Raw genomic sequence first — 24,029 nt, 5'->3', positions numbered from 1 at the left:
TTATTATTTCTACCATTATCTAAGTCACTACTACCTCAAATATGTTTTACTCTTAGAGTTTCCTAAGCAGCCCCAGATGCAGTCTGGATGCCTATGCGAGGCCTGGCTTACTCACTGCAACCAAAGGCCTAACCCTCAACTCAACTTTTGTTGGAAATTCTTAACTCGGGGGGGGCTTCCCAGCATTTATATACTCAAAAAGGACTTACATAGAATTAACCCTGGACACATAGCTCAGTTGGTTAGACCATCGTCCTGATTGATATACCAAGGTTGTAGGTTCAATCCCCAGTCATACAATAATCAACCACTGGCCCTGGCTGGTGTGGCTGAGTGCTTTGAGTGCCGGCATGAGAACCAGGGGGTTACTCGTTTGGTTCCCTATCAGGGTGCTCACCCAAGTTGTGGGGGCCAGGTTTCCTAGTTGGGGGCCTGCAAGAGGCCACTGATTGATGTATCTCTTACACATGGATGTTTCTTTCACTCTTTTTCTCCCTTCCCCTCTCTCTAAAAAAGTAAATGAATAAAATCTTTAAAAAAAATCAACCAGCCCTGGCTGGTGTGGCTTAGTGGATGGAGTACCTGCCTGCAAAACAAAGGGTAGCTGGTTCGATTCCCAGTCAGGGCACATGCCTGGGTTGCAGGCCAGTTTCTAGCAGGGTACGCACAAGAGGCAACCACACATTGATATTTCTCTCCCTCTCTCCTTCCCTTCCCCTCTAAAGATAAATAATTTACCATGAAAAGACTACTTTTCAAAGACAGGTATGTTCCTGCCTACATTCCAGAACTCTCTCTTCCTGGCATTAAGGAATATAGGAGGCAAAATGTTAGTAAGAATTTTGCTTTGATGTGAAAGGAATCAGGGAAAAGGCAATAGAATGGTTCTAAGGACTAATTCACTCTGGCTTAAGGAAAGCCAAGGGGCTCTAAAAACCCCCATTCCCCCTATCAGAGATGCCCTGCCCAGTGACTCCCTCCCTTCCATAGCGGTTTATACCATCTCAATTTCTTTAGTTAGTGTCATGAGAATAATGCTCATGAAGTTGGCTCCTTGGGTATGCTCTGAGAGATAACAGATTTGTTAAAAGAGACAAGAGGCTCAAAGTCAAGTCACGTGTGCTAGGTCCCACAGCAGCAAATCAAGACTTAATATGTAACCTAATTACAGTTTCAACTTTCCCCAGAAATGTGACTTTTAACCAGCAAACCTGGAATTTCCAGTCAGCACTAGCAGGCAAGCCATTGATAAACCCCTTAGGAGGACAACCTTGCCTAAAATAATGCATTCTCTGCTAATAATTTTCTTTTTGTCCTGCTACCTCTCTGCCTCTAAGAAACTTTTCCTTTTCAGCCCTGGCTGGTGTAGCTCAGTGGATTGAGCGCAGGCCTGCAAACTAAAGGATCAGGCATGTGCCCTGATTCCCAGTCAGGGCACATGCCTGGGTTGCAGGCCAGTTTCCAGCAGGGAATACACAAGAGGCAACCATGGACTGATATTTCTCTCTTTCTCTTCCCCTCTAAAGATAAATAAAATAAAATCTTTAAAAAAAAAACTTTTCGCCCTGGCTGGCGGGGGGGACTCTCCCTCTCTTTCTCCTTCCCTTCCCCTCTTAAAAACTTTTCATTTTCAGCAGCTCAGTAGAGCTCCTTTCTACTTGCTAGGTGGGATGCTACCTGATTCATAAGTTCTTCAATAAAGCCAATTAGAGCTTTAAGATTTACACAGTTGAATTTTTACTTTACAGTTTGTTCCAGTTTTAGCAGGAATTTGCTACCTGATGGACCAGAGGAGGAGTGCTTCCTCCCTTTGACTTCAAGAATACGCAAAGGTCATCCTCCCACGTGACCGATTTTTCACCATTTAGAAGGGAATGCACCTTATTCCAGTACTGAAGTACCTCCCTGATTAAAACATAGGCTTTGGCTTCCTGCAGCCTCCTGACTTCATTACCCCATCAATTTTGTATATTTTACCTAATTAATCTTCCCAATATACTTTATTCTTTTTCCTCCTGCTTAGAAATCTTTTCTGTCTCTGCCAAGTTCAAACTTCTGGACCAAGCAATCAACATCCAACATTAGCTCCTCTCCAGATCAAGTGACCAGCATTGGCTAAGCATCCTTGGTTCTTCTCGCTAACATGCCCTTGCTAATTAATGTTCTGGCAATGTTCCCTCCCTTCATTTCTGAAAATGCCATCTCTAAAGTAATAGCTTACAACCTTTTCTAGTTTATATCCTGTGAGTCACTTTCCAAACACTCTTGATCCCACTATTACAGAAGTGTTTTTAAAATCTATTTTTCCCATATTGACATGCATTATTAAGAATAGACTGAATTTCTATAATTAAATCATAAACTAATAAGTAGAATAATTATTTTAGTGGTTTAGATTTACAATAACACAGTTAAACCATAAACACAAAAGTAAGAAATGCTAAAAAATAATAGTGGTTGTCTTTTGGTAATGGGAATATTTACTCCTTTTTATATTTTTTAAAAGTTGCAGTGGTGAACATGTACTAGTTTCATAAAGGAAACACATCAAATTTTTTAAGAAAAAAATACCTAGATGGCAAGTATCATAGTTGCAGGTCCTCTAAAGTCATACGCTGAGACAAAGACTCTGGTAGGTCATTTATGTGGAGGGTGATTCCAGGGAATCAGAAAGAAGGGAGTGGGGAAATGAGCCTGAAGAGGGGGAAATACCAGTATATTAACTGGTTAATACTATGGGCAACTGGGGTAAATCCATCTCGGGAATCCTCTGAAAAACCATGAAAACCAAACCTCAGAATTGTTCCAGTCGAAGCTGGGGAGGTTCACACATTTACCCACACATCTCTGTCCCTCCATTTCTTAAGGGCTTCCCTGGAGACCTTAACTCCCTCATCTCTTCCAGATTTCAGCTGCACAGAGCGGAGCAGCCTGCTGAGGAGGAATGAAAGCCCTGGGGCAGCAAATCCGTTTATGGCCCTGATTGGTATATGGGTCCTCTGGTCCTGAACTTTGTTCTTGATTTCTCAACTAAGCCCAACCTACAGCAAGCAGGAAATACCAGCAAGTAAAACACTGGGAAGCCGAGACACTTGAGAAGGTGTTTCCTCATGTCTCTGACTTCATCACATTCCTCTCAGATTCTAGAAACTTCTACCAAATGCTGCAGTGCTCAATGAGACAGGGATGAGAACTTGTCTCCAGTGGTCCAGAGTGGGACATACCCTCTTCCTTCCTTGGAGACCCCTCTCACTTTCCAGGTCTTTATGTGTTTCAGCCTCATCCCCTTGCATCCCCAAAGGGTGCCTCTGAGCTTGTTTTTCTGGGTTTGCATTCTGTCTGTCGTACATTAGCCCCTCAGGACTGTGAACCTTGAAGACAGAAGACAAGGGTGGTTCATTTTGGGTCCTAACAAAAGGATTAGTTGCTATGGTCTGAATGTTTGTGTACCTCCAAAATTTGTATATTGAAATCCTAATGCCCAACATGATGGTATTAGTACCTGGGGCCTTCGGGAAATGATTAAATCTTAAAGGTGGGACTATCATAAATGAAATTACTGCCTTATAACAGAGAATCCAGAGAGATCCCTTTCCCCTTCTGCCATGTGAGAATATGTCTGTAGCCTGGAAGAGGGCCCTTACTCAACCATGCTGGCACCCTAATGGTGAACTTCCAGCCTCCAGAATTGTGAGCAATAAATTTCTGCTATTTACAAACCACCCAGTCTGTGGTATTTTGTTATAGCAGCCTGACTGCACTAAGATACTAAGGCTTAGTAAATGCTCAGTAAATGTTAATCGAAAGCATGATTCCTTCATTATTCTCTCCTCTTTCATATCTCTGTCTCTTTCACTGGACCAGACCCTTCCCCTTAGCACATGTTCATGTTTCCCACATAGGAAAAACCTTCCCTCCATCCCTCCACCCCTCCACCTGCTTTCCTCTCTAGTCACTGAACCATGACTTTCTTTCTTAGAGTATTCTTGAGAATTCTGCCATCTTGTTCTCCAAATCTTCATCTCCTCCTGTGCTAAATCTAGACCATCTTCCTCAGGAATAAACCAATCGTTCCACAAAGCCAGCTCACCAGTGACCCTCATGTCAACCAAATCCAAGTTTCTGCTGTAGAGATTAGAGAGCATGAATGTAAGGAGTAGGGCAAGTCGTAGATCATCAATAAAATGTTAGTCGTTCTTTATTGTCTTAGTTTCCCCAACATTTTATTCACTTCTGGCTCTTTTCTGGGGCAGGGAGGGGCTCCTCTTTTTTTTTTTTTTTTTAAGAGAAAAACATTGATTTGCTGTTCCACTTATTTATTCATTCATTGGTTGCTTTTTGTATGGGCCCTGAGCAGAGATCAAATGCATAAGGTTGGTACATAGGGATGACACTCTGTTGGGAGCCGGCCAGCAACCGTCCCTTGACAAGGTCGGGACAGTTGAGATGCATCTGCAAGGCAGAGGCAACTGTGGCTGGATTTCCTGTCTATCTCTCCTTACATGTTTGTTTAGGTGATCAAAAGGTGGTGGAATTGTTAGACACTTGTATTTCAGGTTCATTGATTAGCATAATTCCAATGAAGTTGTACAAAATAATTTCTTGACCAGAGAACAAAATCCCCTCTAATGAAATAGCTCCTAAATGTCTAAAAGTTGTTAGAGTAATAGCCCCTCCTTTACTTTGAATAAGAATATATATCAATTAGACAGGCAAAGAAATAGCTATTACAAACTAAACATGTAGAAACAGTTACTAAGGAGTCAGAGTTTATAGTACACAGAGAAACATTTTAGACAGAAAAGGATAGATAGCTAGGTTAGACATCCCAAAGGCCTTATAATAAATTTCCTATTATCGCTACTCAATCTAGCATATCCTTTTGCCCCATGACAAATTCTGAGAAACTTTAATATACGATAAGACATTCAAACTCTGTACATAGAGCTATTTCAAATTGTTTGATTAATGGCTCTTCTGGTCAAAACAACTTTTGTTTAACATAACTGAAATTATGGAAATTCTTGTATTTTTCCTGGTTACCTTTGTACTGATTTTTTCTGCTTAACTGATCATGCTATGCTGCAAATGTTAATCACTGCCTAAAATAAAAATATAAAAACCTGCTTGTACTTGCAATAAACGGAACGGAGCTTCACTGTCCTTTGAGGCGTGATGTCGTCTGTTACCCAACGCCAATGCCTTACCCACCTTTGGGACCCCTGGACCCTGCTGTGGCTGGTCCGCGGCAACACTCCAAATAACTGAGCTACCCAGCTAGTGCCAATATAGTTTTATATTTCAAAGAGCTCAGGGCAAAGTTTATATGCTAAGGCTTTAATGGGAGACTCATTAAATAATTCTCGGGGCAACAAGATATATAGTTACATAACAGAACCACTGGGCTCTATTGTTCACCACTGATAACCCTGGCTGCCATACCAGAGTCTTATGAAAAGGAAAGAAGGAAAGAAACTATTTATTCAAGTTATACAGGTTTAGAATGGCAGAATTCTCCCATTAAATCCCACGCCCTTTAGAAACAAAAGCACCCACAAACTCATAATCCTACCTCCCCTTGCCAAACCAGGCCTGTCAGAGGTACTGCCTCTCAGGTAAAGAAATAGGAGTCCACAGCTCAGTGTCTGTCCCCCACTCTCCCACCCTCACCCTGCTGGCTCAGTTCAGCATTCCCAGCTTCTCCCAGTCATCCCTGCTCAGCCAGCCTCCTGCTCTCCGTACAAAACCACATCCTCATTTTGGGCTGGTGGGGGTCTTTCTGCATCCTTTCCTTTCAAACTGCATAGCCAAGACCCCCTTCTCTGCTCCCAAGTCACATAATTAAGAGGAGAGAGAGAGAGCAAGTGCACCTCTCACAGCTCTCCTACTCTCTTTCCCACATGGTCCAGAGCTGTAGCACTGCTGCTGCTCTTGTGTTTAAATCCTGGGGCAGATCTTTTTCCATAAACCCATTTTTGACTCCTCCCACACTGGATTACACCTGCTAGTGGTCTGGTCTCCTCTGCCTTTCTCAGCTGCCATTATTAGTCTAGGCGAGTGTGGCCTTGAGATGAAGAAGCCACCTCCAACCCTTTCTCGCAGGTACAGCAAGCCCCTCCGGCTACCGTCCATCACCAGTTAGTCCTGCCAGCCAGGCAGGCACAGCTACTTAACATTAAAGTTCTTTAAATATACAAAGTAACTCTCAAAGGCCCTGCTCAGCTCTCCCCCCCCCCCGCCATATTAGTGGGGGAATTTCCCCATTTTGGGGGACCCCGATATTTCTCTTGTTACAGTTATAACCACAATCTTCTCATGTACTGGAAATTTAGGCATCATTGTGACTTTTAGGGTTCTTTAAAAGATTTTATTTATTTAATTTTAAAGAAAGGAGAAGGGAGGGAGAAAGAGAGGGAGAGAAACATCAATTTGGGAGAGAGATACATTCATCAGCTGCCTCTTACACGTCCCCAAACTGGGGACCTGGCCTACAACCCAGGCATGTGTCCTGACTGGGAATAGAACCAGGGCCCTTTTGGTTCACAGGCCTGTGCTCAATCCACTGAGCCGCACCAGCCAGGGCAGTTTTTTTTTTCACCTGTACACATTTCATGAATCACGAGGTACTGCTAATTCTGCTCCCAGATATTTCTAAAACGTGTCATTTACAATTTATGATGAGGTGTGAGCTGCTGCAATAGGACAGGCCCTCCTCCGCTCACCTAGACAACTGCCTCCTAACATGTGTCCCTGCTTCCAGTGTTGCCCCTTTACCAGTGGCCTCTTTCTTCACTACTACCAGAATGACCTTTACAAAATCCATATCCGATCATGGCATAATCCTGCTAAGACCATCGCCCTGTTTTCCTCAGGATGAACTCGAAGGTTTTTGACTTATCACACAGAGCCATATTTAACGCATTCCCCATAGAGAAACTATTTTAGAGTTATAACAAAGCACTCGCCAGTCCCTTCATCAATCTTCTTCTCTTATCTCTGAATCTTTATTATTATTTTTTTTTCTGGGAAAAGCTAACACCAAGAAAACATTTTCATTGGATGGACCTAGAGGGTATTATGCTAAATGAAATAAATTTGTCAAAGAAAGACAAATATGATATGATTTCACTTACAGGTAGAATCTAAAGTACAAAACAGCCCTGGCTGGGTAGTTCAGTTGGTTATAGAGTTGCCCCAATATTCCCATGTTGTGGGGTTTGATCCCTGGTCAGGGCACATATGAGAACCAACCAGTGAATGCATAAATAAGTGGAACAATAAATCAGTGTTTCTCTCTCTTTTCCTCTCTCTCTAAAATCAATAAATAGCCCTGGCTGGGGTGGCTCAGTGGATTAAGCACTAGCTTGCGAACCAAAGGGTCACTGGTTTGATTCCCGGTCAGGGTGCATGCCTGGGTTGCAGGCCAGGTCCCCAGTGGGGGATGTTCAAGAGGTAGCGCACATAGATGTTTCCCTCTCTTTCTCTCTCCCTTGCCCTCTTTCTAAAAATAGGTAAATAAAATATTTTAAAAAATCAATCAATAAATAGAAACTTAAAAGAATATAGAAGTCTTCTTAGAGCAATGTCACTTGTTTTAACTCTTTCCAAGTTATATGCCCCAAATCACAAAATCTATTATCCAAGATTACTTTTTATAGTCTACTAGTAGTTTTCAAAACAAAGAATTGGAAATGACTTACATAAGGGTTTAGGATCCAATCATTGGAGTGATCACTATTTCCAAGGATCCCTTTTTTTAGTGGCCTCAAGGTTTTTACATTGGGACAATGCATCCTAGAAGCTGGCTCAGAAGCTAGTCTTTTGTAAAACAGGAGAAGGAGGATTATGAAAGGGGTGGTGGACTCTCAAGCTTATCTATTTTAGAAAATAATACACCATCAATTAGACCCATTGCTCTGAAATTTTGGTTGTGCCTTACATGTAACAGTGCCCTGGGGCCACGGTAACGGCAAAAGCCACAGTGCTGTGAAGCCCAGTGTTACAATGACTCAGCAGTTAATCAGGTGCCAGCCGTCAGCTGACTGTTGTTTCACTTCAGGCTTTTAAAAAGTCAGACTCAAAATAAATAAATAAATATCCTGCAGAAGAAAAGATGGAGGGAGTGCATCAGACCATGGAGAAGACGGGGGGACACACAGCCTGTGTCTGCCTGTTGACAGTAAGTTTTCGCTAGGCTAAGATGAGTTTGAGGCATACTAAATTTTGATTACAAAAGCTGGAATCTGAGTGTCTTGGGATAAATGTTGTGAAACGATGGACATCTTGTCCATTAGGAAACACTTTATTGAGACAACAAGGAGTATTCCAGGGTGGTTAAAAAAAAACAATAAAGAGGTGGGGACCTGAGTGCCATCAGGGAAGTAGAGAGGAGCAGGGAAGCCCCAGGTGTGGGGCGAGAAAGGCAGAACTACACTGGGATAACCCTGCTCCACTCCTGCCGAGGAAGACACAAATGCAAAACACCTCTCAGGTCGAGAGGCAGGGGCTTTTCGAAATTTCAAATCTGTAACTTAATAGCTGTGTGACTTTGGGCAAGCTATTTTACCTTGCTGAATCGGTCCAGTCTGTAAAATAGACTGCAAATACTTTTGAGAAGCTTCCAGCGTGCTGGTAATCTCTGTTATTCTCACCTGGATGGTAGTTACATTACAAAAAAAGTCACAGAGCTGTATGTTTAAGATTTGGACATTTTCTTGTAGGTCCCTTAAACAATCTATATAGGGACCTACAAGACAATCTAGTATAGGGACTATACTGTATAGTTCAACAAAAATACATACAAGAAATAAAATTAAAAAGAACATTCTCCTTCCAGAGCTACTGTGAAGGTTCAGTAAAATCATGTTTATAAAGTCTCACACAGTCCAGTATCTCAGTTGGCCCAGTACCTCAGTTGGTTAGAGCATCCTCCAGATGCACCAGGGTTGCAGGTCGACCCCCTGTGGAGGTACTGTTAGGCCCGGAATTAGATAAAAGCAGCCAAGAGGAACCCAAGGCAGGCTCCAGACTGACTCAGCAAGGAAGATAGAAAGTACAGAAAGTACAAAGAGTGCTGAACAAGATAAACTGCCTGTGCATGACCTTGTCTTTGCAGAAAAGTATCCATTGTTGCAAGCAGAGAGCATAGCCATGTGTGTTCTCTCGAGATAGCCAATTGCTAACAGCTACGACTGCTTCTGTATTTGCTTGCTTGCTTGCTCACCCCAATGAAAACCCTAGGCTGTAAGCGCCAGGTGCGACTCTCATTTGCAGTCATCTTGGCACCATGTCTCCGGACACCTCGAGAGTTCACCCCTGTGCAGGTAAAACTTTGGCCAATAAAGTTCCATCTTAAAATCCTGAAAGTTTCCGACCATTTGTTGCTCACGTTGGTGGATGCCACAGTACACATCATAGTCAACCAATGCATGTATAGATGGGGGGCAGCAGCGTGTTGATGTTCCTCTCTCTCAAATTATTAATAATAAACATCTAGACCCTGGCTGGTGTGGCTTAGTAGATTGAGTGTCAGCCTGCAAACCAGAGGGTCATCAGTTCAATTCCAGGTATGGGGCAAATGCCTAGGTTCCTGGCCAGGTCCCCAGTGGGAGGGTGTGCGAGAGAGGCAACCACACATTGATACTTCTCTCCCTCTTTCTCCCTCCCTTCCCCTCTCCATAAATGAATGAATGAATGAATGAATGAATGAATGAATGAATGAATGGCTAGCACAGCGCCTGGAGCATAAATGTGGGACCAGGGTCCATGGTTCAGACAGAAACCATAAACTTTTTCTCTCTTGGAGTCTATAGATAGACCCAAGGTCTTCCTTTTCACGGTCAACTTTTGTGTTGCGGCTACTCTCTGAGCCTCAGTTTGCCTGACCAAATAAGGGGGCCAGTTTAACTATATTCTGAACCCAGCCAACCCGACTGTAAGGGGGAAGGGAGTGAGAATTCAATTACTGAATTGAGAGGGAGACCAGACACCAGAAAAAAGTGGCTTTTGAGACTCCACTCTCCTTTCTCCTCCTTTCTCCGGCAGCAGGAGTTCAACTGGCCTAGAGCGAATTCGCCGTGGCGCGCAGTGCAATGTGGGCCAGCAAAAGCACGGCTGGATTCGGCCCCAAGCGCCCTGTGCGCGTTTCCCTGAGCCCGCAACCACCCTCTTGGGGGCAGGGGCAGGGTCCACCTTTGCAAGAGAGTCCGAAAGCCCGGTCCTCGCCCCACCTCTGGGAGGAGCTTTCTCATCGCTGCCAGACTTAAGCCAGATCCCTGCAGCCACCGTCAGCCGAGTTCCCTCTCTGCCCACCGATCCCGGAAGCTGAGGCCGAGTGCATTGTTAGCAGGGCTCAGAACTGAGGCGCATTAAATCACCGTTTTCACGCGCAGTGCTCGTGCGGAGGTGAGTTTCTCCTGCTGCCGCCCCACCTCTCTTGTAGAGGAATTGTCGTTGATCCTTCAAGAGGTTTCCGCCACAGGAATAGGGTGGAGAGCGCAGGTTCTGGAGGGGGGCCAGACTTTATTTCAGATTTGAACTCTTCGCTGTGCGATCTCGAATAAGTTCTCAGTTTCTCTGGACCTCTCTCTCCACAGCGGTAAAATTAGTTATTACATCAGAAATGTAGGGAGAATTAAGTGACAAAGTTTTTTAAAGAACCGGGCATATATTAGATGCTCAGTAAGCTTTAGTTGCCATCTTCCATTTTGTTCGCTCACCAACATGGTTTTTTCCAGGAAGGAGATCAGGCCTTTCTGAGGAATTGTAGAGATGCTTCTCAAAATCGAGAGGGGATAGAGTTTGCTTACTCAGGCGCCTGCCTTGGGTTTGGGTTTTCTTTTCTGTTGCCCCAGACTTCTGTTACAGTGAGACTAGAACCTGACCTTCCACCGTAAAGGGCTTTTCTTAACCTCTCCCTTCCGCTTGAGTATACTTAGGTCTGCAGGACCTCCTTAGAAGAGTCTTCATGGTTCTGATTGGTCCTATTATTTTTCCCAAGGTCTCAGTTTGTGTTTTTGTTTTTTTTTTCTTTTTTTGAGGGGTGGGGTACAGGAGTAATCTCAGTATCAAACTGTCTGGATTCACTGGAATTTTTGGGGGGGGAAGATGATAAAGTTGATATTTTCCAGGGATGACTCTTTCCAGATTACTCAAGAAGTAGAGGAAGAAAGCAATGGCTTTCTCAAATGCTTCTCCAGCTGTCAAGATCAACCAACCCCCTTTGCCTCTGTGTGTGTGTGTTTAGTGTGTGTTTGTAATGCATGTATGTGGCAGGCACCCTAGAAGAGAGGCATTCAGACAGATGACAGGCTCTGACATCAAGGAGTACCCAGATTTGTGAGGGAAATTTAAATAACAGATAACCGCAGCTGTGTGTATAAGCTGTAAGCACATGAGAGGAGCCAAAAGCTTAAAGTGCTAGCTGAAGGATGAGCAGCAGTTGGCCAAGTAAGAGTGGGACTTCCGAAAATGTGCAGAGGCCTGGAATCAGTTAAGTGGTGACTGACTCTGCAAAATCTAAAACATGGAGTCTGAAATACGAAAAATGAAGAATGTAGGATCCAGGTTATAAAGGGTATATAAAGGAGTCTGGACTTTGACCTGGGTAGGAGAAAACTGCTGGAAGAGTTGGAACCTGGGAATCACATGGTCAGATTTAGTTAATAGATTGTGGTGAGAGGGACCACACTGGAAATAGAGAGATCCCTGGTACTTATTTTTAGAGAGAAGGGAGGGAGAAAGACAGGGAGAGAAACACTGATGTGAGAAGCATCCGTCATTTGCCTTTGTACATGCCCTGACCAGGCACCAAACTGGCACCCCAGGCATGTGCCCTGACCAGGGAGCAAACCAGCGGCCTTTCACTTTGCAGGACAGTGCCCAACCGAACCACACCTGTCAGGGCAGTACCTTTTTTTATATTTACAAGTTAAATCTATTTATAAGTTAGATCTATTAATATAAAATCCTATATTAATAGGATTTTTAACCCAGCTGAAGACCAAATCTTGGTAACCATTACATATATAAGGTGGCTTTTTATGTTGGCTTCTTAGAAGTACAGGAGAAGATATATATTGCTGTGTATAATGTGCACATTTTTGCCCAATTTTCTTCTTTTTTTTTATAACCTTTATATATTTCATTACAATTTGGTCCCCTTATACCTGCCTTCCCCCAGCAGTCACCACCCTGTTGTCCATGTCCATGAGTTGATGTGGACACCAGCCCACAGTGTGCACGTCATTAAGGATGAAATGAGATATTCACATGGACTACCAAGTCCTGTGGAGGAAAAGGCACAGCATGGCTCTTCTCTCAAGAACAGCAAAAGCCTCAGCCCTTGCCAGGACCTTTACTGGGTTTCTTGGCACATTACATGATGGTCCTCATTTACTATACACAGGTTGCTTTAGGTGGTTACCTTTTACAGAAAACAAAGGAGCCAGTGCTGCTAATCACATCACAGAAGAGGGATATTTGCAAATGAAAAGGGCAAAAGTGGTTGAACCAGTTACATTCATCTTTGGAAGGTTTAGCATGGATTTTAGGAAGTTACTTTGCAGTAAATGTTTGCCACTGGGGACTGGGCCCACCCATGCAGAATGGTCTCCTGCAATGAGTCCTCTTTCTTTTTTGCTCAATCCCTCCACCTCCTGACCCCCCACCCAAATTTTTGAGGGGAAAAATAAGGGTACACATTATACATGGGTAGTACTAAATCCATATGTATATCTTTTTAATTCTTTAATTTATGCTTATGTGTTAAAAATATAACTCTAGAAAGCAATAATGATATCTGTATGTAAAATAATACCCTGGAATACGATAATTGGATTTGCTTCTAAATATAAATAAATAAATAATTGCACCTTAAAATTAAAATGAAAGTTCTTTTCCTGTAAGTTTGGGCCAAAAACGTGGGTGCATGTTATACACGGCAAAATGTGGTACTCCCCTCTTTATCACCTGTCAAAATCATAATCTGATAATACTCAGAAACACCTGAAATACTTTATTTATATGGCTTTCTAAAGACCCAGTGGGCCCTGAAGGGTGTGGCTCAGTGGATTGAGCGCAGACCTGTGAACCAAAAGGTCACTGGTTTGACTCCCTGTCAGGGCACATGCCTGGGTTGGCAGCCAGGTCCCCAGTTGGGGGCTGCCACTGATGTTTCCCTGACACACCAATATTTCTCTCCGTCTTTTTCCCTCCTTTTCCCTCTCTCTAAAAGTAAATAAAATATAATAATAATAATAACAAAGAACCAATGGATTATACTGTGGACATATTATCAAGTATAGTTTTAGATATGCCGAGTTTCAGATACCTATAGAACACTCTAATAGAGATGTATAGAAGGAGTTGAATATAGAGAACTGGACTGAGAAGAATCAGTGCTTAAGGTGATAACTGCGCTGGACTATAGAGTGAAAGAGAATTGGGGATAGAACCCTGAGGGACACCAGTGTTTATGAGAGGCAAAGGCCCATGCAGCTAGAGAGTGCTCATACAAATACTGCTTCCTCTTTTCCCCTTGTTTTCTAGTTCCCTGCATCCAACCAGCAACTACAGAGCCCTCCATTGAGAAGGGAAGACTGAATCCCATTGAGAAAGAAGGTAGGTGTCAACTTGGGAATAATAAAACCTGACTCCTCGTGCTACACTCTTCCCCCTCTCCCCATACACACCCAGTTTGTCTTTTATATCTAGAACCTTTGCCACCATAACATGAGGTCCAGTGAGGCAGTTCCTGACAAGCTCCAAGCCTACTAATGCAGGGCTAGGCTGGAATGCTGTGGTCTCAGGCAGAAGATGAGGAAGTCGAGAACTGGTGGAGGATGACTTCCTGTCCTAGGGAAAAACATCAGTCTTATGCCTGGGCCCCTGCATTTCCTCCTTTGGAGCTCTTGTTCTTCGCAAATCTTTGTTAGGTCTTCCTGCCTTCCTCCATGATTCCTCCCCTGCCCCCCACCAAGCCTCAGCCCTTTTGGTTTTCAATTTCACCAACAAAAGAGAAGCAAGCATCAGGTTTCTTCTTCCTTTTTACCTTAGGCATAGTTTTTATTCAAGCTCTCAGCCAAATAGTGATTCCAGAGCCCTCCTCTGTGCTGGGAAATTTGGTGTTGGTGGGGGTGGTTACAGGTTACATGTTTGGGGATCAAGTCCAAGAAACCGGCCACAGACCCTGGTAGTAGCTGGCAGGCTAGTTCTTCCTGTGAAGTTCAGACATGCTTGCCTGATCCCTGGAAAGCCTGGTAACAAAGAGTATTGCTCTCAGCAATCTTTGTGCTTTGCTTCCCAGATTGAACATTTTTGTTTCAGCAGAAAGGAGTGGTCACCTTAACTGGTTATGCTAGACTGTAAAATTCTTCCTGCGTCAGAAGTGTTAAGTAAGACAATTTTGGTGTGTAGGTTGTACATCATGCAACTTGCCTTTATTACCTGTTCTACCATAATACTCTTTAAAAAAAAAAGATTTTATTTATTTATTCTTAGCAAGAGGGGAAGGGAAAGAGAAAGAGAGCAAGAGAAACATGGATAGGTTGCATCTCACAAGCACATGGACCTGGGACTAGACCCGCAACCTAGGCATGTGCCCTGACGGGGAATCTAACCAGCAACCTTTCACTTTGTGGGCTGATGCCCAGCCAACTAAGCCACGACAGTCAAAGTTCTTTTTTTATTTTTATTTTAAGATTTTATTTATTCATTTTTAGAGAGAGAAAAAGTGGGAAATAGAAAGGGAGAGGAACATTGATTGGTTGCCTCTTGGGGACCTGGCCTGCAACCCAGGCATGCGCCCCAGCCTGGAACTGAGCTGGTGACCCTTTGGTTTGCGGGACAATGGGTAAGCCACTGAGCCACACCAGTCAGGGCTACCATAATATTCTTGGTGTCTTTTCAAAACTTGGAAACAAAAGTTATATTTATAAAGGTAGTGCTGACAATGAAACCAATCCTGAGAGAGGAGTATTTATAATACTGATGAGATCAAAGGAAAAGTTTCTACCTTATTGGCTTTTGGGGTCAGCATTCTTTATCCTTTCCCTCTCTCTTGGATAACTCCTGTTCTTTAAGACTTGACTCAGATATCAGATTCAAGAAGCCATCCTAGCCAACTTACTCTTTCCCTGCAGCACTTGTGCAGATTTGGTCACATTTCTTAAGCATTGTGCCCATATCCTCTGTCCTCCTTCTCCTCCCCCCTCAGCAGACTATAAGCTTCAGGAGGGTGGGGACTCTTTGAATATGTGAGTCTAGCACAAGGCCTGGAAAATTCATCACTTGCTGACCGAATGAGCATTCTTGGGCCATTTGGAGACCTCTGATTTTTTAGAGCTCTCCAAAGAGGGCTGTGACAATTAATGTCCTTTTTTTTCTGACTATAAGACGCACTTTCCCCAAAAATTTGGGAGGAAAACGGGGCTGCGTCTTATAGTCCGATTGTAGTTTACCTGGCTCGCTGTGGCAGGTGGGGGTGGGGGGGGCGCGGTGGAGCCGGGTCACCGGAGGCAGGAGAAGGGTCGCTGCTGCAGGACACCAAGGTGCAGCAAGAGTGGGGCAATGCTGTTGGCCTTGGGCTGGGAGGAAGGGGTGTCCCGGCAGTGCCAAGCAAAGGAAGCAGGAGCAGAGTCTCCACTGTGGCATACTATTGTGCTAGGGAGGAGGGTATAGGTAGTGCATGGGTGTTAGGAGAAGAAGGCCTGCGGCACCCATATATCACGTGGCCTCTATCATGTGACTGGTGTGTCCCCCATTAACATTAACATAGGCAAATTCCACTGCAGGGTCACCTGTCAATGTGGCCCTGAAGCTGTCGCAAAAGTACAGCTCTCATCATGCTTGGACAGGTTGGGAAGATGGGAGCTGTAATTTGGCAACAGCTGCAGAGTGACACAGGTTGTGCAAAACCGTTGTCCCCACACAAGAGTTTTGCACAACCTGTGGCCCTCCAGCAGCAGATCTCCCCATAACAGTACATCATCCACTGATATTCTCGGCTACAGTGCACCCATAACTATGAAGGACACAGTGCTGATAGTTCTGTCATTATGTATTTAGTTGTAGAAAGATACGACAGCGTACTGTAGTCTGCTGAATCTGCTGTAATTGTGGAAAGATGTCAAAACAGAAAAGGATTTCATATAAAATCCCTTTTAAACTGGAGGTAGTGAAGTATGCCAAAGAACATGGGAACAGAGCAGTAGAGAGAGACTTTGGGCCACCTCCGACTGAAAAAATGATACGGGAATGGAGGAAACAGGATCTACTGCAAAAAACAGACAATAAGAAACAACGTTTTCGTGGGCGTGCTGCAAAATGGCCACAGTTAGAGGCGTATATGAAAGAGTGGATCACACGTCACAGGAACAATGGCTTTTCAGTATCTACAGAAATGATCAAACACGAAGCCAAACGTCTAGCTGCAGAGAAAGGTGTTGAGGACTTCACTGCATCACCATCAAGGTGCCACAGATTTACGAAGAGATGCAGCCTTGCTGTGCGCACCAAAACTAGGATTGCACAAAAAATGCCTATAGAATATGAATCCAAGATTGTATCTTTTCACAAATTTGTACTGGATGCAAGGAAGAATAATGGATTTGAAATAAGCCAGATTGGGAACATGGATGAAGTCCCGTTAACCTTTGATGTTCCATCAAACAAGACTGTTGATGTGAAAGGTGCCAAAACCATAACCGTTGACAACCTCAGGGCATGAGAAAACTCATTACACGGTTGTGTTGTCCTGCTGTGCAGATGGCACCAAACTGCCACCAATGCTGATTTTCAAAAGAAAAACATGCCAAAAGAGGCAGTCCCAAGAGGAGTTACTGTCATGTTCGTGACAAAGGATGGATGGACGAAAATGGCCTGAAGATACGGATAGAAAAAGTGTGGTCCAAATCTCCTGGAGGGCTTCTGAAAAAACCTGCTCTGTTAGTGCTGGACCAGTTTAGGGCACATATTACTGAAGCCTCAAAAAAGAGATTTAAGGAAGAGAAAACCCATCTAGCTATAATTCCTAGGGGACTTACCAGCCAGTTGCAACATTTGGATGTTTTCATCAACAAGCCATTTAAAGTTTTCATGAGAGAAGAGTGAGTGGAACAAATGGATGGCTGCTGGAAATCATGATCTGACGCCAACTGGACAAATGAAGAGGCCCACAATTACCCCGGTTTGTGAGTGGCTGAAAACCTCATGCAGTCAGTTAAGGATGAAACCGTTGTGAGGTCCTTCAAAAAACGTGGCATCAGCAATGCCTTACATGGCTCTGAAGATGACATCCTCTATGAACACAGTGAAGACAGTGATTGTGAGGAACTGAGCTTCATAAATGTGGACAGTAGTGAGGAGGAGTTCTTGTGGTTCCCTGATGATTAGCGGAGTTTCCATACTTAAAGTTAAGTCAGTAATAATGGTTTTTAATGCTGCTGTTGAATTCTGTTTGCATTTACATTGGTGAAATGTTGTTATTTATGTTTTGGGGTTTTTTTTAAAGATTTTTATTTATCTTTAGAGGGGGAAGGAGAGAGGGAGAGAAACATCAATGTATGGTTGCCTCTAGTGCATCCCCTGCTGGGAACTGGCCTGCAGGGAACTGGCCTGCAACCCAGGCATGTGCCCTGACTGGGAATTGAACCACGATCCTCTGGTTCGCAGACCTACGCTCAGTCCACTGAGCTACACCAGCCGGGGCAGGGCTGTATGTTATTTATGTTATTAAATTTTTTTTTTTGCTTCAAAAAATTTTTCCCTATTTTTCTCCTCTAAAACCTAGGTACATCTTATGGTCCGAAAATACGGTGCCCATCTGCTTTTGTTCCATTGGAAATTTTCTTACATCTGAATTTTATTGCTTTTTGCTGCACTGAAGTCCAATGTCTAGTTCCCCTTCCAGGAAAGTCTTTTTCCCCTGGACTCTAGGGAAAATCCAACTCATTCTTAAAAGCAAATGTCATTATTCCCTGGTTCTTGCCCAACAAAGGGCATTTGTTTTCTACAGCAAATTATGCATGTGTCTGCCATTAGCACATGTATTTTATGAGTGTCTCTACCTGCCTTTTTCTTCCCTTTTTCTTTTTTTAAATTTTTTTGTCATATTTATTTTTAAAGATTTTTATTCATTTGTATTTAGAGGGGAAGGGAAGGAGAGAGGGAGAAATATCAATGTATGGTTGCCTCTCGTGCGTCCCCTGCTGGGAACTGGCCTGCAACCCAGGCATGTGCCCTGATTGGGAATCACACAATCCCTTTGTTCACAGGCCCTCGCTCAATCCACTGAGCTACACGAGCCAGGGCTCTTCTTTTTCTATTAGTTCCTCCTTGGATCCACAGCTCTGCCACTTAGCTGTTGATTTGAGGCAAATGTCTTGACCTCTCTTAGCTGTTTTTTTTTTCATCTATAAGATGGTATACTTCCCACCCTGCCTGGTGTGGTTCAGCAGATTGAGCACCAGCCTGTGAACTGAAAGGTTGCCGGTTCAATTCAGGGCATCTGCAGGAGTTGCAGGCCAGGCCCCCAGCTGGGGGGGGGGGTGGGGGGGGGAGAGTCAACCGATGGATATTTCTCTCCCACTAGGATGTTTGTCTCCCACTCCTTCTCCCTCCCTTCCTCTATCTCTAAAAATAAGTAAATGAAGTCTTTAAAAGATGGTATACTTCCCTTGTAAGAGGCCTACCAGCATGGTGTTCCTCTAGAATGAGCACAAGGAATTCCTCTGTGAGAGGAACTCAGAGTCTCTGTATGTAGTTCTGACAGTCTCCTGGGAATGTTTGTCTCAGCCTCAGAAAGCTGGCCCTTTCCTGAGCCTGTTCTGTCACCTGGTCTCACATTGACTCATAATGGCCTTTGTTTGTTTTAGACTGGCTTGAGACCTCATGTAGTCAAGACAGTACTTGTGGGAAGCCGCCCTGCCTTTGATTTTAGGTATTGGAGCTTTTTAACACAGACCTTTAGCCTGGTGGAAGGAAGGGCAGCCAGGCTGGTGGTTGGTTAGCATTTGTCCAGGAGATACTGGCTGTGGTTGCTTCTGGGCCCTCTGTCTCAGCTGCCTCTGCTCACAGGCACATATATGCAACTGCATGTTTGTTCTCTTGTCACTTCTGTGCCCCTTCTGCCACCCATGTGTTACAGGAGCCTTGACCAGTAGGCAGCTGAAACCCAAGCAGCAGCACTAATCCCCACACCATTCTCTTTCCATTTATGTTTCAGGTGGCAATGGCAGCTTCCTGTGTTGTCCTGCACACTGGGCAGAAGATGCCTCTGATTGGACTGGGCACCTGGAAGAGCAATCCTGGCGAAGTGAGGGATGGGGGTGGGGGGAGGCGAGGAGGGCTTCTTGCATCTCTGTTAAGGAGAAAGCAGTATTTAGGAAATAGTCCCTGCATTTTTCCTATCAGCCCTGCTCCTGTGTCCCACTTAAGGTGGGATGAGCCTGGAGGGCAGTGGGAGAAGCAAAGGAAGAAGGACCTAACAAAGTGCCCTTGGCTTCCCCAGATGACGCAGAGGAGGGGCTGAGGGGGTCAGCTAGACCAAAGGCATAGAAAGGAACCCTTTCTCTAACGATCTACACTGAGTGCTATGCAGACATGGGATCACTCTGTGCCTGGCCCTTTGCTGACCCCTAATAGTCAGTTATCACCCTGTGCTGTGATCATGTCTTCTGCTCCACGCTAGGCTTCTTGAAGTTGGGGCCTCTCACTAGTGCTCATTCCACAGGTAGGCACACAGTAGGTGTCAGGGATTAAAGAATAACTAGGTTATATATTATAGACCAAGGGTTAGCAAACATTTTCTTAAAGAACTAGATGGTTAATAATTTATATCTTGTTGGTAAGTTGCAAAATAGAGGTGATAATGTACTTGTGTAACCATTTAAAAATATAAAACTCATTCTTAGCTCAAAGGCTGGAAAACACAAATGGTGGCTGTGAGCTAGAGTTTAATGACCCCTCATGTACACTCTTCCAGCCTAGGGAATCATGGGAATGGAGGCCTGTTTCCCTGGGGGTGATAGCAAGAGATTCAACATCCACTTAAAGTGGGGCATCTCCCCAGTGCTTCGTCATTCTTCCTTGGACATCTGAGTCAGAGTTTAGAGAAATTTGGGGATTAAGTTTGGGAGGGACCCAGGTGGCAAGAACAGCCTCTGGGATTTTGGCTAGTGTTTATGATGTGGTTTGGTGAAATAGGGAAGAAAGGGGAAAAAGTTAGACTGCCTTTTTCTCCTTTGATTTTCTTCCTACTGACCCCCTCAGCCCCTCCTCTGCGTCATCTGCTTACAGCTCTGGAGCTGGAGTCTTTGTGCTCTATGCAAGCACTGGCATGGCCCAGGACTAGTCTAGGAACTAGATGAAGGCAAGGGTGGAGCTCAGAGCCAGGGCCAAGAAGGTGGGGAGGCTGGGATAGAACATCAGGAGGTAGAGTCAGGGGTGGGGGAATATGTCTGGATAGTAAGAGCCGCACCTAGATGGGGGTATTGAATGGCAAAGGCCTGGCACCTTCTGATGGCCATGTTTCTAGTCAGGTTTTTAGATGATATAAATTTATGTGTCCTTCTACTTGGTACCTGATTTTTTTCTCTCCTGACAGGCAGCTGGGGGCCTGGCTTCCATCTCACTTCTCTACCTTCCTATTTCCCTTCCACCCTGCCTCTTCTGCTTGCCTGATCCTCCAGACCTTGCGTGGTCCTTGCATGATTCCCTGTGGGTCTTTCTCTGAATGGCCTTGGCCTAGGAATTCTTTACCTGTGTATCGTGTTTCAGGGCTGGGAGCCTGGCTCTACAACCTATACTTTTGTCCTCTGTCAAAGTGTCCATCTTCTGAGCCTGTAGCTAGGAGCACATTGTTAGTTTTTTGCTGGCCCCGCTGACACTTTGCGTAGGAAGGAAACTTGGGGGTTAGTGGGATGGGGTCAGAGGGTTTAAGGCTCTTGGTCCCATGGACTAGAACCGTATTCCCTCGTCATACGCCCACTGCATAGGTGACTGCAGTGGTATGTTCTTGCACTCCTCCCCACATCAGTGACCCTCAGAAGTGCAGTTTATGGTACAGACCAACAGATCTGCAACCCTCTGCTCTTTTACCTGGCAGGTAAAAGCAGCTATTAAGTATGCCCTGAGTGTAGGCTACCGCCACATTGACTGTGCTGCTGCCTATGGCAATGAGACTGAGATTGGGGAGGCCCTGAAGGAGAACGTGGGACCTGGCAAGGTGAGGACTGGGGCTACAGAGGGATGGGGTCAGGGATCTAAGGGGCTGGGGCCTGGCTAGAGGGGTCTGGTATCGGTTCCCTTCTCATTCCTCTCCCAGAGGTGCGGGTGGGTGTGACTGGGTGCCCATGGCTCTTGTCATTATGGGCCCTGCCCCCCGCACCAGGCGGTGTCTCGGGAGGAGCTGTTTGTGACTTCCAAGCTATGGAACACTAAGCACCACCCTGAGGATGTGGAACCTGCCCTCCGGAAGACACTGGCTGACCTCCAGCTGGAGTATTTGGACCTGTACCTGATACACTGGCCTTATGCCTTTGAGTGAGCTTTGCTTGGGTCTTTATCCAGGGAGGTGGTGATTGGGGAGTCATGTCAGTAACTTATGGTAAGTCACAGTAGCAGAGCAGGATAGTAGCAGAGCTAAAGAGCTTGGTTGGCATGGAAACTCAGTCCTTTCTGCTAGGAGTTTAGCTACAGAAAAGGGAGTACAGCTGCACATGGGATATATCCTAGGGTATGCATGAGTCCTCCCTCCTGTTCCCTTTATTCATTCAGGAAAGGTACTAGCTTCTGCTGAAGTAGGCCCTGGGGTAAATAATAAGTTCCAGCAGTGGGTGTGAGAGGAGCTTGCCATCAGCTTTGTGCCCTATGCCAGAATGCAGCTGCAAGAGCATGCAACTCCTTGAAGAGGAAGACATCTCATTCTTGGCCCTTGGCCCTTTCTGGGTTTGGAGTATGGGACATAGAGGGGCTGGATGGCAGGTAAGGCAAAAGCCTGGCATTTATGCCCACACTTGGGGGGCTGTCTTTCACTCAGGCGGGGAGATGACCCTTTCCCTAAGAACGCTGATGGGACTATGCGCTATGACTTCATTGACTATAAGGAGACCTGGAAGGCACTGGAAGCACTGGTGGCTAAGGGGTTGGTGCGGGCACTGGGCCTGTCCAACTTCAGCAGTCGGCAGATTGATGATGTGCTCAGTGTGGCCTCTGTGCGCCCAGCTGTCCTGCAGGTGAGCACAGCACACCAGATCAGTTATTTGGGGGGGGTGGTGCAAGAGTGAGTGAACAGATGATATAGGTCTACTTCATGGAGATGGGTAGCAAATTGTCAGAAATATTGGTGCAGGGATCCTCTGCATAAAGAAAGGCATTGCATTGATATGTGGGGTGAGAATGAAATGGACAGTGAAATCAGAGTAAAAAAAGTGGGCAGAAGAGAAGTTGGGGGTGGTCAGGATGGCATGTCTGGGTGCAGTCAGGCAAGCTACATGTGGCTACTTCATGGTGATGGGTTGTTTCTTGGCTCAGGTGGAATGCCACCCATATCTGGCTCAGAACAAGCTGATTGCTCACTGCCAAGCCCGTGACCTGAAGGTGACAGCTTACAGCCCTCTGGGCTCCCCTGATCGTACTTGGAGTAATCCTGATGAGCCTGTCGTGCTTGAGGAACCTGTGGTCCTGGCACTGGCTAAAAAGTATGGCCGGTCTCCAGCCCAGATCTTGCTCAGGTACAGGCAGTCTTGGGGAAAGGAGGTTGGGTCAGGGAAAGGGCTTCTGAGTTGGGAGTCAAAGGTTTAGGGGCTTCTTACTTAAGTGCCTGGGTGAGACTCTTGCCCTGTGATCTGCTGGAGGCCACTCTGAAGCATGTTCCCCATTTCAGGGGGGCTCAGGGCCTCCAGGAGCTTTAAAAAGGCTGCATGGAAGACAAAACAATGCTTATGAGTACTGACTCCTTTTCCTCATCTACCTCAATCCCCCCACCATAGGTGGCAGGTCCAGCGGGGAGTGATCTCCATCCCCAAGAGTATCACACCTTCTCGTATCCTTCAGAACATCCAGGTACTTGGTAACGGGACCCACTGGGACACAGTCTGGCCTGGCTAAGAAGCGGGTGTTCTGGAATCCTGACCTCCACTCACAAAGTTGGCTTTCCTAACCCCCTAATCCCCATCCCTAGGTTTTTGACTTCACTTTTACCCCACAAGAGATGAAGCAGCTAGATTCCCTGAACAAAAATTTGCGATACATTGTGCCCCTGCTTACGGTGAGTATGTTTCACCCCCCCAGAGTCAGTGAATGTTAGATTTGGAGCAGGATTCTGGCCCAAGTGTGGCCTCAACCTTGCTAGTCAGAGAGAGGCAGAATGGTGGTGGGTAGGATTGCTGTCCTGGACACACTGGGCTTTTATTCAGCAGGGGGAAGTATTGTGGTTCAGGGATAAGGTATAGATAGCCTGTGAGTCCCAGTCCTACTTTTCTGTATCTTGTAAGCTAGAACATTATTTAACTTCTCCAAGCCTTAGCTTCCTATCTGTCAAGTGATTCCAGTTCATGACACATAGAAAAATCTCAGTAAATGATATGAGGGGAGCCTAGAAGGCATTCTCAACCTTTTTAGAGTTTGAGGTTGGGTGGAAGCCTGTTGCGCAGAAGAAAATAGAGAGTTCCTTTCCAGCTGAGATGGCAACTTTATGTACCTGGCTGTGGGTCTGATGGGAATGCTGTTGATACTCTGGCACTCCCTGAGGCTGGGCCCCTGTCACTGCCATCTGGTGTCATGCAGAACACAAGTGAGGTTGAGGAAGTGTGGGGACAGATGTCTGGTATCTTTGAAATATTAACTCCTAATGAGGTCTTATGTCTCTCTATTTCCAGGTGGATGGGAAGAGGGTCCCAAGAGACGCAGGGCACCCTTTGTACCCCTTTAATGACCCATACTGAAACCATAGCTTCCTTTCCAGTTCTCCACCTACCAGGTTCTGCCATCACCAGAAAGAGCGAGTTAATAAAGTCATTGGAATATCTATA

The 24,029-nt window shown here is 45.2% G+C and overlaps 1 protein-coding gene across 1 annotated transcript; it reads left to right on the top strand.

The window, feature by feature from the left end:
• The first annotated feature begins 10,254 nt into the window (after positions 1-10,254).
• Positions 10,255-24,029, top strand: AKR1A1 (aldo-keto reductase family 1 member A1). The gene is made up of 10 exons (XM_037149254.2): positions 10,255-10,404; positions 13,549-13,620; positions 19,223-19,312; positions 21,104-21,223; positions 21,389-21,540; positions 22,037-22,232; positions 22,531-22,730; positions 22,989-23,061; positions 23,180-23,266; positions 23,877-24,029. Exons 3-10 carry the CDS (start codon positions 19,229-19,231, stop codon positions 23,940-23,942), a joined length of 978 nt encoding a protein of 325 aa, XP_037005149.2. The 5' UTR covers positions 10,255-10,404; positions 13,549-13,620; positions 19,223-19,228; the 3' UTR covers positions 23,943-24,029.

The sequence above is a fragment of the Artibeus jamaicensis genome, unplaced genomic scaffold (assembly GCF_021234435.1).
Source record: "Artibeus jamaicensis isolate MK-2021 breed Jamaican fruit bat unplaced genomic scaffold, CSHL_Jam_final scaffold_847, whole genome shotgun sequence".
In the NCBI taxonomy this organism is placed as follows: domain Eukaryota; kingdom Metazoa; phylum Chordata; class Mammalia; order Chiroptera; family Phyllostomidae; genus Artibeus; species Artibeus jamaicensis.
The sequence above is the reverse complement of the archived record's forward strand: the minus strand, read 5'-3'. Positions and strand labels throughout refer to the sequence as shown.